This window comes from Gracilinanus agilis, chromosome 3, assembly GCF_016433145.1.
Source record: "Gracilinanus agilis isolate LMUSP501 chromosome 3, AgileGrace, whole genome shotgun sequence".
Classification (NCBI taxonomy): Eukaryota; Metazoa; Chordata; class Mammalia; order Didelphimorphia; family Didelphidae; genus Gracilinanus; species Gracilinanus agilis.
Genome location: NC_058132.1, coordinates 355,942,401 through 355,958,769, shown reverse-complemented (window position 1 = coordinate 355,958,769; position 16,369 = coordinate 355,942,401). Strand labels below are relative to the sequence as shown.

Genomic DNA, 16,369 nt, shown 5'->3' with positions numbered 1-16,369 from the left:
TACCACTTTTCTGCCTTAAAATCAATATACAGTATTGATTCTAAGAGAGAAGATAAGTATTTTAATTTTTTTTTTAATTTTTAACCCTTGTACTTTGGTGTATTGTCTCATAGGTGGAAGATTGGTAAGGGTGGGCAATGGGGGTCAAGTGACTTGCCCAGGGTCACACAGCTGGGAAGTGTCTGAGGCCGGGTTTGAACCTAGGACCTCCTGTCTCTAGGCCTGACTCTCACTCCACTGAGCTACCCAGCTGCCCCCGAAGATAAGTATTTTAAAAAAATGTTACTTCTAAGTTTTTTAAAGCCTGGGGATGTTCAGTTTCTTAAATCTGTCCTAGCATAAGCTGATTTCAGATCTCTTTATTCTCCCAGCTGCCTTTTTCAGGATTTACTCCATTCATTATCTCTGAAATCAGAGGATATGCTCTAGAGCAGTGGTTCCCAAACTTTTTTGGCCTACCGCCCCCTTTCCAGAAAAAATATTACTTAGCCCCCTAGAAATTAATTTTTAAAAATTTTAATAGCAATTAATAAGAAAGATAAATGCACCTGTGGCCATCACTGCCCCCTGGATTGCTGCAGCACCCACCAGGGAGCAGTAGCACCCACTTTGGGAATCACTGCTCTAGAGCCATGTTGGCAAACCTATGGCATGGTTGCCAGAGCATGTGGGGATGGGAGGGAGGGCTGCTCCCCTCCCCCTTTCCACATGTGCCCAAGGACATTTCTCATGTCACCCACCCTTCTGCCCAGCAGCCCAATGGGAGTGCTTCCTCCCTCCCATCTGGGATAAAGCAAGAGGCTCACATATGGCATGAGGGTTGCTGTGTGAGCACTCAGTCTCTAAAAGGTTCACCATCACTGCTCTAGAGGGATTAAGAATAATATGTATATATAATATAGGGCAACTGGGTGGCACTGCACTTGGAATCAGGAAGTTTTTTTTTTTTTAAATACTCATCTTCCTTCTTAGAATCAATGCTAAATATCAATTCCAAGGCAGAAGAGCTGTAAGGGCTAGACAATGGGAGTTAAGTGACTTTCCCAGGTTCACCAGGAAGACTCATCTTCATTGAGTTCAAATTCAGCCTCAGACACTTACTAATTTGACCCTGGGCAAATCACTTAACCCTGCTTGCCTCAGTTTACTCATCTGTAAAATGAGCTAGAGAAGGAAATGGCAAACCATTCTTTGGTTTGGAGAAGGAAATGGCAAACCAGTATCTTTGCCAAGAAAACCCCAAATGGGGTCACGGAGAGTCGGATATGACTGAAACAATAAAACAATAACAAGATATATACAGCTTCCCTTTCCTTTCAGTGTCTCAAATAATTGAGAGTTGACTATTATTCTGTGCACAAAGACTAGGTATTCAATCTAAAGGAAACTCTTGGTCAAGAAAAAGCTTTTTACTAAGTGTTAGATTCTTAAAATCAATAGAAGTTTAAAAGGGAAAAGTTATTGGCCTTATTCTGTTTGGAGGTGGGAGTGGAGTGGGGAGTAAGTTATACATTGTCATGAAGTCATGCACAGCATGGAAGGGCCCTTAGACGTAGCATCATGGATTCATGGATTTAGAGTTGGAAGGAATCTCTCTATTCCTTGAACAACTATTTAGAACTAGAGAGGATCTTAGATATCATCTAGTTCAGCTTCTTATTTTACAGATTAGTCCCAGAGAGGTTTAAGTGACTTGGCCAGTTTGCACAGATAATCAGGGGCAGAATTGGAATCCAATTCCAGGCCTTCCAATTCCAGATCAGACATCTTTCATTACCCTACTTGGCCTCCCAAGGCACCCTTGTCAGATCCCCTTTGTTTTACTGTAGTCCATATGGGACCCAGTGACTTGACCAGCTAGTAAATGGCATTGCTGACCCAGGGCACAAGTCATTAGTACAGCATGAGTAAAAAACATTTATAAAGCCTCTTCTATGAGTAGAGAATTCAATGGTCTGTATAAGGAACTCACCTTTTTTTAGGTAGATGCTTCCTGTTTTCCAGACTTGCCTCAACTGAAACACTACGCTGTTGTTGAGCTAATTGGTCTTGAGCTTCCTTTCTATGTGGGCCTTTTCTGACTCAGGTTTTTTTCTGTCTCCTTGATTCTGTGTTTTGTGTTTTGCGTTCTCTCTGGGATGGCTTCCTCGGCCCAGTATAGAAATATAGAAATTATGGAACCTCAAGCGCTTGCCTGAGACTTTATATGAAGAGGAGAAATGAAAACCTCCATATACATAGCCTAACCCATACTAAACTCTCTACAGGCACATAACCTACCCCATTCTAAACATCCAGACTCTAGAATATGGTCCTCCCATCTGTGCATCCTAGGCTAAGGGGACAGACAGCCAAGAAAGATGATGTTGGTGGCAACTTTTTCAATCATTTGATGGAACAAGAGTGAGAGGTAGATAATTGGTGAGGAATGCATAATAATATTTACTCCTCATTTTTCTAGAGATCTTTAATCTACCAAGAGTGCTACTCCAATGCTCTCTGGGTCCTTCAAGTCAGTTCTAGATGCCTGCAAAACTACCAAACTGGAAAGATTTCAAGCGTGGGCTAACTGCCATTCTAATCACAATCCTTATTACCTCAGCCTTGGATTATTACTTTATTTGTTTAAAACTCTTACCTTCAGTCTTAGAATCAATACTGAGTATCATCTCCAAGGCAGAAGAGTGGTAAGGGCTAGGCAGTTGGGGTTAAGTGACTTGACCAGGGTCACACAGCTAGGAAGCATCCACCTGCCTGCCCCAGCCTAGGACTATATTTGCGGCCTTCTTAAGGTTGCTCCATCACTTTGTCTTCTAACATTAATATTAATCAATGAATCAATTAATTAATGGCATTCTGCTATTAGATTTTTCTTTGCTAATTCTATAATGTAGGTAATATGACCTTAGCCTTGTGGAGAGAGGGGAGAAATCTCTGCAAATGTAAATCTTAACATTTTAGAGATGATAGGCATATTATAGATCATCTTGTCCAGTTGCTTATTTTCTGTAAGAAAACATTATAAATCAGAAAAAGCAAGGCTTTGCCCAAAATCATATAGTCAGTGACTGAGTTTAGCTAAAAACTCAGTTAAGATCATCTCACACAGTGCCCTTATATACATACCTTTTTTTTAAAAAACCCTCATCTTCCATCTTAGTCTCAAAACTGTGTATTGGTTTCAAGGCAGAAGAGTGGTAAGGGCTAAGCGGTGGGGGTTAAGTGACTTGCCCAGGGTCACACAGCTAGGAAGTGTCTGAGGACAGATTTGAACCTCCCATCTCCAGGCCTGGCTTTTCATCCACTGAGCCACCCAGCTGTGCCCACATCCATAGCTTTTAAAAAAGATATGGATCATATAAATCCTTCTAAATCTTCCTTCCCTAAATTCCACAGCAAGGAAAATTTATTATAGCTATAACATTAATTTTAGGCCAAATTTGTGATAAATTAGAATTGTGTCTTTCTTATGTTTAAAACTTATTTTTGTGATGGTATAGGAATTCAGAAGAAAGGAACTCAAGGAGGACAATAGTGGTCAGGAAACAAAGACTTTCCTACCTTGGTTAGGTAGGCATTAGAGAGGTGGAGGTCCAGCATTCCAGAGGGCTGATAAATATCCACTGGGAAAGAGCCAAGGAGAAGATAAGTTTTAGGTGATAGAGGATAAAAGGAATGGACTTGGTGCATAGTGGGGTGGAGACAAGGGAAGGCAATCCTAGCCCAGGGTGAAGCAGCTCCTGTTGGTTTTTCTTACTGTTCTGGGTTTTCCTTAAAAGGTTGCTCTTAAACAAACCTCTGGTAGTTCTGACGCACTTCAGCTCATTCGTTTATTTGTTTTTGGAGCAGATCATAAAGGGTTCACATGACTTGGCACTGTATGGATAAAATATATTTCTTTAATCTGCGGGCAGCCCTCCTGCATGTGCATCTGGTTCAGACTTGGACAGATTGGCTGTGAATGGAGAGATAAGAATAGAGAGCAGCACATACCAGCAGACCAAACTTCCTGTGCTCAGGCCTTTGAATACCGTTTCACAGGCTGAAATAGCATTCCTCTTAACACTGAGATCACTTATTCCCTAGTGACTTAAGCAATAGGACTGGCTTCAACAGAAACTATTTTAGGAAGGAGATGTAGGAGGAAATATGTATCCTGCGTTGTGCAGAAGTTCCTTATGCATTTATCAAGATTCCAGACCTTAACATATTCTTTTTTAGATAAAAGTTGGTGGTTTCCAGGTGGTCCAAACTCTCTAATGCTCATTTCTACTTGCCACGAGCCCTAAAATGTGATGGAAAGGGCTCTTCTGAATAGTAACAATAGTAATTAATCATTGATTTTTATGTAGTACTTTATAAGTTGCTATATGCTTTTCCTCACTTTATCTGAGCCCTGTAACAACACTTCAAGGTGAGTATTACTCCAGGTATTATTATTCTTGTTTTACTGTGAAAGATAGCTAGGGTCATCTTGCTCAATATGTAACTCATAAATGGTTATATATTTCATAAGTGTCAGAATCAGAATTTGAACCAAGGTCTTCCAGATTCCAAGTCCACTTTGATCCAATTAATTTGAATTAGAGAAAAGAAATATTGTAGAAAAATTCTAGACTGCAATCCCCCCCATGTACTCATTCCCATCTGGGTTATCAATGTATTATGTGTATTCTCACATAGTTTTTCCTAGATGGTTGGAACAACTTTGATATGACAGTTTATTGACATCCTGCTGACCTCCTCCCTCCTCCTCCCCTACAAAACTGAGGTGGGTCGGGCTTGGNATCCTGCTGACCTCCTCCCTCCTCCTCCCCTACAAAACTGAGGTGGGTCGGGCTTGGCATTAGCTGGAGCTGTGACAGCAGCTGCAGAGGTACATAAGCGGTGGTGTTGCTGAATGGATTGGGTACAGAACTTTAGAAACAAGATTACTTCTTTTAAGGACACTTGTCATGGGAACAGACTATGAAGAGAGAGTTGGAGTATTGAAGAAATTCGGGGAGTAAAAGAGTAAAAGGGAGGTGGGCAATCACAGTGATTTGTCTAAACATTTCTTTTTGATTCATTATTGTATTTTGTCTTATAGAAGAGAGGCAGAAAGTTTAACATCCTTTGATGGATTTGTGTGTGCTATTATTGCATCTAACTGAGTTAATTGGGGCAAGGGTAAGAGTGGGACACTTTCACTTTGCTATTTGCTACCAACTTAACTATTTATATTGTGTTAATCTTTGAATTAGTTGCCAGTTGATATTTGAAAACTGAGCAGACCAATGATGACTTCATTTGTGGTTGGGTTCCTGTGTTATTATTGATAGGCAGACCTCCAAAGAGTTTGGTTTGGTTTGGTTTGGTTTTCCTGGAGAAAGCTACTGATTTCCAACTATGGTAATGGGGAAATCTGGCCAAATGTTTGCTTATTGACATTGGAATTAATGCATAGGGTGAAGCTTTCAAAGTGAATTTTTTTCCCCAATCATTTCTTTCTAAGCTTGTAATAAGTGTTTCTTAAGAAGTATAATATCCTCCATTTGTCACAAATGTACACTATAGTTTTCTTAAAATAAAATGATAATTTTGTCCAGGGAGCCCAGATGAAATGCATAAAATATAAGAAAAGCAAGTGAAGACTACCACTATGTATATCCATTGATTTCTCTACAAATAGGTTGCTCGGTCAACATTTCCAATAACTTCTAGTTCATTGTATTACTCTGTTTTCTCCATTTTGGCAAGTTTGGATATTGTATGAATTGCTATCTGATGTTTAGACCACCAGAGTTCCTTTAACTTTTATTAGTTCACCAAGTGGTAATTATGAAGTAGCCTTTAATTCAAGGCATAAAGTATCCTAGAAAGGCCTGAAGATTTTTAAGAATTTGAAAAGTTCTTTAGAATTCAACTTTAGAACTGACAGTTTCTCTGGAGTCTACTTTCATAGGTGACAAGTTACATGACTATTTCTGTAGCAATTCAGAAGATAGCTTTAAGCCTAAGTGTTATGAAACTGCCTTCCTGAAAGAACCAGATGTTTCTGGAGCTAGTCGTGAGAGAAGTAGAGAATGAAGAAAAGAGAAGAGAAACCAAAAATAATTAAAATGTACTGATCAATCAAAAGAATACCCATTGAATTACTTTGTGTTAGGCATTGCAGTGTGATTAATATAAAAGAGTATTAATGTCAGAACTGGTGTGAAGAGAAAGGTGCATTGTAATCTATCTGTCTATAAATCTATCTATCTATCTGTCTGTCTGTCTGTCTGTCTGTCTGTCTGTCTGTCTATCTATCTATCTATCTATCTATCTATCTGTCTGTCTGTCTCTCTGCTTGCCTGCCTGTCTTTATCATCTCTTTCCTCTATCTCTATCATATATATATATCTACCTCTATCATCTATCTGACCTAATATCTCTTTTATCTATCATCTATCTATTCCTATAATCTCTACATCTGTCATCTGTTCCTATTATCTATATATCTATAATCTATCATCCATTTGACTTTTTATCTCTCTCTCATCTATCTATATTTCTACCATCTATATCTCCATGATCTATTTGATCTATCCAACCTATCTTATCTATCATCTATCTCCTCCATCCCTTTATACTGTATAGCTTATCTTTTTATATCTTATCTCCATAAATCTTTATGTCTATATATATCTTTATAGCTTATCTATCTTATTTTTCATTTCTCTATCTTCTTTGCAACTTTACCCTCTAGTTTTCTTACTTATAATCTTTCTCTTATCTTTTTATCTTTCATCTTATTCACACCTATCTGTCTTGCTTATCATCTACCCATCTAATTTATCTACTGATTCTTTTACTCTTTGATTGATAAATGTAGTCACTGAAGAGTAATCATGGAAGCACTAAGCATCTCTGATTATGGGATTAGTCTCATTATGTGAAAAATGTTTTGTCAGTGAAAGATTCACTGATCTTCCCTTTCATTCTCTTTCTGTCTTAGGAGAGACAGCGCCTGGAGACCATCCTTAGTCTTTGTGCAGAATATACCAAGCCTGACAGTAGCTCAGCTACTATGACCACTGTTGCCGATGTGCAGAAGATTAATAAGGAGCTTGAGAAGTTGCAGCTTTCTGATGAGGAGTCTGTGTTTGAAGAGGCACTCTTACCTCCAGAAACAAGATATAGGTGCCACCGGAAGGCTTCCATTACTGATTCAGAGTTGTCAGGATTCAGTAGCCTCAGTCAGAATGCTGCCAGCTTACCTTCCTCAAGGAGTTTCAGAAATGATGAATCCTTTAGTGACCATGCCAAGACGCCACCATTATCTTCATCTCTATTACAGAAGGCTTCCAATGAGTCTGCCTATCTAAGTATCGTACCAAAGGTAATTCTATTAAAGTAAAAAAACAAAAAAACAAAAAAAACCCATACTTTTTTAGGTTTACGTGCATTAACTTAGATTCTTTTGAACCTCATGTTTTTAATTTTCAAGTTGTTTTTCAATGAAATTCAAGAATCTAACCAACTTTAGGAGGTGTTTTGACTGGCTTAACATTATTTCTTAAGTGAAGTTGAAAGTCTGATGGAAATTTCTAATGACATCTATTTTTGAGCATTTTTTATATGTAGCATTTCTTTTTTTTAATATAATTTTTATTTTATTTTTAAAAAATATTTTTCTATGATTATATGATTCATATTCTCTCCCTCCTCTCTTCTCTTCCCCCACCCCAGAGCTGACAAGTAATTCCACTGGGCATTTCTTAAATGGGCACCTTTGCAAAAAAAAATTATAACTCTGTAGAAGTGATTTACATTCAACCTGAGAAAGTGACTTTAGAACACATTTCAATTGAACAAGCACCTACTCATTGTCAGGCACTGTGATAAAAAGATAAGGTGCTGGAGATACAAAGACAAAAACAAAACAGCCCCTGAATTATAAAAGAGCTTACATTCTACTAGGGGAAACAACATGTACACAGATAAGTAAATTCAAAATACATACAAATTAAGTACAAAGCAATATTGGCAGGGTTAAGAAGATAGTATTAACAGCTGGGAGACACAAAGGTTTCTTGTAGGAAGTGACACTTGAGCTAAGTTAGAGGTTCCCAGCTATGGAGATAAGAAAGGAGATTATTCCATGCTTGGACAAGCTGTGTGCATAAAGACAGAAACTGGAAATGGATTATCATGTATGAAGAATAATGATGTGCACAAAGGGAACCAACCAATATATAAAAGCAATTTGGAAAGATAGATCGGTTGAAACCAGATTGGGAATTATTTTAAATGCCAAACAGAGGAGTTTGAATCACATCTTAGGAGCAATGGGGAAATACTGAAGCTTCTTGTGCACAGGAGTGATATAGTCAGGTGTATGTTTTAGGAATATCAAATGAGCAGTTATATGGAAAATAGTTATAGAGGGGAGAGCCTGGAGATAGGGAGAGGAGTGAGGCAGTTGCAGTATCCAGGAGAGGAACAGTGAGGGCCTGATTCAAGGTTTTGGTGCAAAGAAGGAAGAAGACAGATATAGGCTGTTGTGTAAATAGAATTGGCAAAGACTTAACAACTTATTAGTTACAGAACATAAGAAAGAATAAAAGTTGAAGTGAATTCCTAAGTTTCAACCTAGGTTATTGAAAAGAATAGTGCTGCTCTCTTTAAAATTATGGAAGTTAGGAGAAGGATGATAGTTTTAGGGAGAAAGATAAGTATTTATTTTGGATGTATTTGTTTGAGATAGCTATGTAATATCTAGTGGGAAATGTTAAGTGAACAGTTGATGATATGGGCTGGATCTCAGGAGAAAGATAAGGGCTGGATATATTAGCTGTAAAAAGATCATTATTAGATCCACTGGAGGCCATATCTCCAAGAAGAAAAAAGAGCAGAAGTTAGGATTAAAGATCTCTGGAGACGATATATTAATTTATAATTATAGGGAAAGCAGCTAATCTCAATTTGCTGCTCACCTTGCTTCTCCATTCACTTCCAATAGACCATGGATGAGCTGCCCACCAGACAAATCTCCAGTCCAAAAGCCTTGCTGCTTTCTCAGTCCCTAAACTATAACCCTCAAGCATCACTCCTTCTGGGTCTTTCTGGTTGGACAGACTTGACCTCAGTCTGGGTCATAGGCCAGTATTCTGGATACCAGGAATCACATGGGACAATTGTGTGGGACAAGCATGTTCCAGGACACCAGGGAGCCATAAGACCTCTAGGGCAGTGATGACGAACCTTTTAGAGACTGAATGCCAGGTCCCACTCCCCCACCCTGACTGATTGCTGTGCCTGTCCCCTACCAGAGACTGTGTGCCATTCTCCTCCCCCTACTGAGTGTTGGGTATACCCTGCCCCTACACTTACCCCACACAAGGGAGGGAGAAAACACTCCTATTGGGCTGCTGGGCAGAGGAGTGGGTGAAGTGAGTAATGTCCTCAGCAAGTGTATATAAAAGGGGTTAAAATTGTGAAGAAAGAAAAGTTAAGAAACAACAATGATGAAATTTTGGAAATGTAAGGATGGATAGATTTAGAAATTAAGGCATGTAGAGACATAGAATGGTAGGTTATGATTAGATAAAAGAATGTCAAAGATTTTAATCTTAGAAATAGGAACACTGGTGTATGATCAAGGGTATAACCTTTCCTGTGTATAACTGAGATGTAATGTAGGAATCTGCATTAAGGAATTTGGACTTTAGGGTGTTTCAGAGAACATCAAAAATTATCAAAACCCTCTACTAAAAAAACCAAGAGTTGATTGGTTATTGTCCTTCATACTCAAAAAAGGACCAAAAAAGCATTGCTTTGTTGGGGTCAAAGTACAGTGTGTCCAATTATGGCTGATCAGACTAATACAAGCTTAGAAGACTCTATCATAGGACAAGCACAAATAGGACAAGCTGTATGAACATCTGGGATGGAGATGTCACTAAATGTGCAGATCTCATGTTTCTTTTGAGCTACTGAAATTCTGCTTTGCTCATGTTGCAGAGCATCTTCTTTGATTCGGGCACCAGGCTGAATGGTCCTATGCCAGTGTCTCCCATGTCTCACAACTGATACCAAAGTTCTTCAGAGAGACCTAGAGTGTCCTTGTATTGCTTCTTCTGATCTCCCTGGAAGCGTTTGTCTTGTGTGAGTTCTTGTTAAAATAGATTGTTAAACCAAACTCCTTAAGAAAGAAAGAAGAGTGAATGAGTTAGAGGTCAATAGATAAGAACCACTGGAGCTGGATTGGATCCTTTAAATGTCTAAGGAGAGCCTACTGAGTGGTAATAGCTAAAAGAGAGTGGAGAATCCTGATCCTTCCCTTTCCCCCCACAACTCAGGGAATTTGAGAGAAGGTACATCTAAACCATACTGGAAAAGACCAAACATTCAGCATCAGCTGGTGAAATGGCCATTTCTGTACTCTCTGTGGGAAATATCTTTTTATAGATAAATTCCTTCCTGGACAGAGTTCAGGTGAGAACACTGGTAATACCAGCTGAATAAGACCTAGCTAGTAGGTGTCCTTAATTGATTTAATTTGCTGATTTGGAATGTCATGGCTATAGTTTACAGCAATATCTCTTTGCACCAAAGTGTTTCTTTCTGGAGAATGGAAACTTAAGTAAAAGAGAGAGAATTCAGCATGGTGTCACTGAAACAATTCAGAAATTGACCAATTTGGAAGACAGTTCTCCTCTTTGTTGCTTTGTCCAAAAGTAAGCCTACTTGTCAAGAGAAACCTGAGGGTAGTAGACTTCTCTTGGGAAAAACAAAAACTGGACTGAATTGACTTACTTAGTTAGCCCTGGGAATAGTTTGTTCCTTGTTAAAGTATCTTTTAAAATGATGTAATACTTGCTCGATAAAATACACGGTTCATTAAAAGTTGACTTTTAAGTTTATGGAGAGGAAAAATATTGTATGTTACTTTAACTACATAGAGAATTTGAGAGGTGTTTAAGTGAGCCAAAATTTTGAAGATACAAATGACCTTGGAAATTTGATTATTTAGGAATGGAGCCTTTTTTTGACTCTGCCTCTTATAAGCTAACCAACAAGTAGAAACTGAGATTCAACTCCTTGAGAAAGTTTTCAGTCTTTTATGGAAAGACTCTATTTGTAGCCTAAAACAACTTTTTAAAAAATTCTAGAAAGGGGATTATGTGGAAAGAACTAAAATTAGTCATTTTCTGTAGAGATCAAGATACTCCCAATATGGAGCCTACTATGAAATATAAAAGCAGATTTATTTGTTAAAACATTTATGTGTGTTGGTGGCATTTATCCAAGACATCCCCTTGTACTGACTGCCTTTGGAAATATCATCTTTATTTCAATCATATTTAAAGCTCGTTTTATTCTTTATTCTGCTGATAGGAAGAAATGCCTTCTTACCTTCAGTTCTTCAAATAAAAAGAAGAACTTAATGAGACAATGTATGAAAAACACATTGAAACTAAAAAAGGACAGCTAGGTGGCACAGTAGATGGAGTGCTGGCTCTAAAGTTGGAAGGACCTTAGATCAAATCACCCTCAAACACTTACTAGCTGTATGATCCTGGGCAGGTCACCCCTGTTTGCCTTAGTTCCCTCATCTATACAATGAATTGGAGAAGGAAATGGCAAGTTAGTCTAGTATCTCTGCCAAAAAAAAAAAAAACTCAAATGAGATCACAAAGAGTTGGACACAGCTAATCAGCTGAAAAACAAAAACCTTTAAAAGACTATAAATCATAGATTGTTGATTTAGAGTTGGAAAGGATATTAGAGTCCATTTTGATCAACCTTTTCATTTTATATGTGAGGAATTTTAGGCTTAGAGGACTGTTCCAAAGTAACACAGGTAATTAAATACCATAAGTAGAATTTGAACCTGGAGCTAATGACCACTTTTGAAGATTTTTTCTATTTAGAAAAGATTCTTTTTTAAAATAATTTTTTGTTGCTCTTAATTTTTACACTTCCTTCATTTTCCTCCCTCTCCCAGAGCTATAAGAATAATAATAATAAGCAGTGTGGAGGCTGCTTTCTCATATTTCTTCTGTAGGACCAGGTCTTGATCATTATAATCTACAGCACTGAGTTTCAATTTTTTATAATTCTTTCTATTTAAATTGTTGTTGCCATTGTGCAGATTGTTTTTCTGGTAAATAAAATGTTATTTAAAATATTAGATTTACCACGAGTTAATTGATAAATAATTCTCTTTTGCAGGTAATTTTTTGTTTCCATATTTTTTGTTCTTTTATTTTAACCACATGCCATTTTACATGAGCTATTCCAATGAATAGATTTCTTCCTGAATCTGCTTTGCTTTGAGCATTATTTTGAGGGTAAATGTTCAGGTTTGTAGTACTTATATCTTTTGATCCATTTGGCCCTTTTGATCATCATTAAGTTTGATGCATTTTAATAATCAATCTCTTATATATTGTTTTCAGATGTCTATCAATCATTTCGCCTGTCTCCTACCCCATCACTGAACTTTTCAGTGACTTACCTATGGAATCATTTATATTATAGGTTTGTTTGTAGCCTGTGAAATATTTTACTTCCACAAGTGAGAGATTCTATTTTTAATCCACATTGGAAGTTGAAATCTAAGATGTAATGTCAGCATTAACCAAACAGGATACTGGACTAAATGAGGCCTTCCTGCTAGGATTACTTGTCAGTGATTTCGGAATGCCATTCATTGTTAAGGGAATGAATTTCAGATAGCAATAAAAGAGGCAACTGGATAGCAGGACAGTGGGATTTTTTTATTCTGATATTTTTAATATTCAATAATAATAGTAATAACTATCATTTACATAGTATTTTAAGGTTTTAAAAGTACTTCACAAATATCCTCTCTTTGATCTTCACAACAACCCTGGGAATTAAATGCCATTATTATGCCCATTTTACCATTAGGGAAACTGAAGCAGAAGCTACTTTTTAAAAAATAATTTGAATGAAGCATAATAAAAGAAATTAGAAAAGGCTGGCTATCTTGGTCAGGCAGAAAAAAATAATTATGCAGTCAGCTTCTTTTTCAGTGTGTATTGTATGGTATCTTGCATGCCAAATTTTTGGCATTCATAGCATTGAACATATTTGCATTCAAAATGCAATCATTTTGCATTCTGAGAGTTATCTTTGGACCTTTGATAACATCAGAATTTATAGCAAAATAATAGAACTTGCATTGTATTTTTAAAATTATGTAGCATAGAGTTTGTATTTTAAAAGACTAATAATCTAACCAGTGATGGAGAACTTTTCAGAGACCAAGTTCCCAAACTGCAATCCTCGCTCTGCATGTGAGCCCCCTGCCTTACCCCAGACAAGGAAGGGAGAAAGCACTCCTATTGGGCTGTTGGTCAGAGGGATGGTGGAAGTGAGAAATGTCCTCAGTGAGTGTAAAGAGAGAGAGAGGAGCAGCCCCCTCCGGCACACAAGCCATAGGTTCACCAACATGGGCCTAACCTGAGAATGGGTAGGAAGTACATGGAACAGTGTTAGCCATTTTGCTAATGACACTGGATTTATAAATAAAGCTTTTAGGGAGTGTTCTGAATTAAGAATTAATTTTTTTAAACAATGATTTAGATGCCAGAGAATATATGTTTTTTTTTCGTACCTTTGTCACTTATAGAGCAGTATCCACTTACCATACTGCATTAAGCCTAAGTGTTGAAAGAAATATAAAATGTAAATAAGAGACAGTCCTGACTTTATGGAACTTATTGTCATAATAGATTCTATATGTGATTTAATGTATTAATATGTTTCATAGTATAGTGCCTGAATTTTTGGCATAAAAAAGAACTTTCTTAGGAATAGTGAAAAATAAGAGTAGAAAAAAATTAAAAAATACAGTATAACAATTTAGGCATTCCTTAGATTACCAACATTTAACCTAAGTATAATATAGGGCCAGAGGATATAGAGCAGAAGATATTGGCTTGAAGCCTCATTCAAGCAATTTTTAAACCATGTAGCCTTAGACAAGGGCAGCTAGGTGATAAAGCACCTGGCCTGGAGTCAGGAAGATTCATCTTCCTAATTTCAAATCTAGTCTCAGATTTATTTACTGGCTGTAAGATCCTGGCCAAGTCACTTAATAGGAGTTAACCACAATCGTTTTATCTGTAAAATGATCTGGTGAAGGAAATGACAAATAGGTCTAGTAACTTTGCCAAAAAACAAACAAACAAAAATACCCTAAAAGGGATCACAAAGAATCAGATGTGACTGAAAATAACCAAACAATAACAAAGCCTTAGACAAATTAGCTTACCACCCCGGGCCTCAATTTTCACATCTCGTAGCATTTTTAGTATAACCTAGAAAGAGGCTCTTTCATATTTAATATGCTAGTGGCATTCCATCCATCCAGTACATCTTCTTGTACTGACTGCCTATGGGAACATCCTATTAATTTTAGACTTACTTGAAGCATACCTATGTCGATCCTCCATTATATCTGTAAAGAGGGATAGAAAGGTAGTTTGGAATAATGGATGTAGGCTTTTCCTTAGTCAGGTAAACCTAGGTTCAAATGCCATATCTGACAAGATACTGACTGTATGACCCTGAGCAAGTCACTTAAACTTTCAGTTCCCTAGGCAGTTCTCTTAAGACTTGAAGTTGTCAAGTTGGTAGAGGAAGTGTCTTACCAGGAGTTCCCTATCTTCAAGAAAAAAAAATTAAGTTAAAAGAATCATTTAAATTCAAATTAATTAAAAACTAAATTTTAAAATCAACTACTTTTAGATTATTTAAAATTTAAACAAAAATTAATTTCTTTCAAATTAATTCAAAATTAATTTTTAAAAATGGAGATAGTAATGCCTATACTATGTATACATAATTGTCAAGAACATGCTTTTTAAAAAATAAACTCTAATGGGTCATATAAATGTTCATTATATGAATAGCTAGTCTTTGTCATGTTAGCAGTAGGAATGGGCTCCCCATGGAGTTTCGGAAAGGGAGAAGCATTTCCTAAGCCAAACCACTGTGTTCCTTTCATGCTGGGAGGCCATTGGACTCCACAGCTGTGGTAGGGATGTTCCTCGCAGCACTGTGTTCCTTTCTTACTGGGTGGCAAGCAGCTGGTGTAGCTGTAGGGGCACAAATTTTTCCTGGATCATGCATTCCTTTCTCTCCATTTTCCCAAAGAAACAATATTTTATATACTACTTTGGTCAACTCACACATGTCCAGAAGTCCCTATTTATTCCATAATGTGCCTAAAAAATAAAAGAAATAAGAAAATTAGGAGGAACAAGAAAGTGATTTCCCTAAATAATAGGTTCAGGTATGCCCCCCATACATACATACTGAACTCCAGTGGTTCCCTATCGCCTCCGGAAGCAAATACAAAATGCTTTGTTGGGGTTCAAAGTCCTTCATAACCTGCCTACCCCCTGCCCCATTCCATTCTTCTTAGAACTTGCTCTTAGACGCGTACTCTTCCAAAAAGTGACACAGGTCTCCTGGCTGTTTTATGAACAAGATACTCTATCTCTTCAGTTCTAGGCACTTTCTCTGGCTGTCTCCCATTCCTGGAATACTATCCTTCCTCCCTCTACCTACTGAGTCCCCTGACTTCCTTTAAATTCTAACTAAAGTCCTGCCTTCTACAGGAAGCCCTCTCCAACCTTTCTTAATATCAATGCTCTCTCTTTGCTAATTGCTTCCTATTTATCCTATCTGTAGCTTGTTCTGTATATATTTGCTTGCATGTCTTCCCTAATTAGATTGGAATCTCCTTGAGCACAAGGACTGTCTTTTGCCTCTTTATCAAAAGTATTTACAGCACAGTACCTGGCACATAGTAGATGCTTAATAAATGTTTATTGATTGATTGATTGATACAAGATAGGGAAAATACCGAGTGCTCAATTAATAGAATTATAAGTACTCTAATTCTAGAGTAACAAAGATTCCAGTATAAGCAATATGGCAAAGTAGATAGAAAACTGGCCTCTGATTCAAGAAGAGCTAAGTTCGAATCCCACCTCTCCTTCCTATTATCTCCTGTAACTCTAGGCAAGTCCCTCAACCTCTCAGTGTCCCCAGGCAAGTCTCTGAGGCTTTTAGCTAGTGCAGGTCTGGATTGAACAAAGATGATTCTTTATTGAGAGTTCCTTAGGCAAATGAATTTGTAGGTTTCATCCAAAATATGAGCTAATGAAAAAATTTCATTAATTCACTTTGTAAATGGAATGAGAGTTCTCATTTAATGGGCATAGCAAGCTTATATCTTTTTTTAAAAATAGCCATGACTTTCATTATTAAGAATTCTGAGGCTAACTCTTTTAGTTTACCTTCAGAATTGTAAAAAGAAATAAGTTATTTATGGGGACACATGAATTAACACCTGTAAAGT

The 16,369-nt window shown here is 37.3% G+C and overlaps 1 protein-coding gene across 2 annotated transcripts in view; it reads left to right on the top strand.

Annotated features, from left to right (window-relative positions):
* PHLDB2 (pleckstrin homology like domain family B member 2) overlaps positions 1-16,369 on the top strand; it is a 117,749-nt gene that overhangs the window by 13,460 nt on the left and 87,920 nt on the right. For both annotated transcript variants that reach the window (XM_044670101.1, XM_044670102.1), the window contains exon 2: positions 6,980-7,363. In XM_044670101.1, coding sequence (XP_044526036.1) covers positions 6,980-7,363 — 384 coding nt within the window. The remainder of the gene's footprint in view (positions 1-6,979; positions 7,364-16,369) is intronic.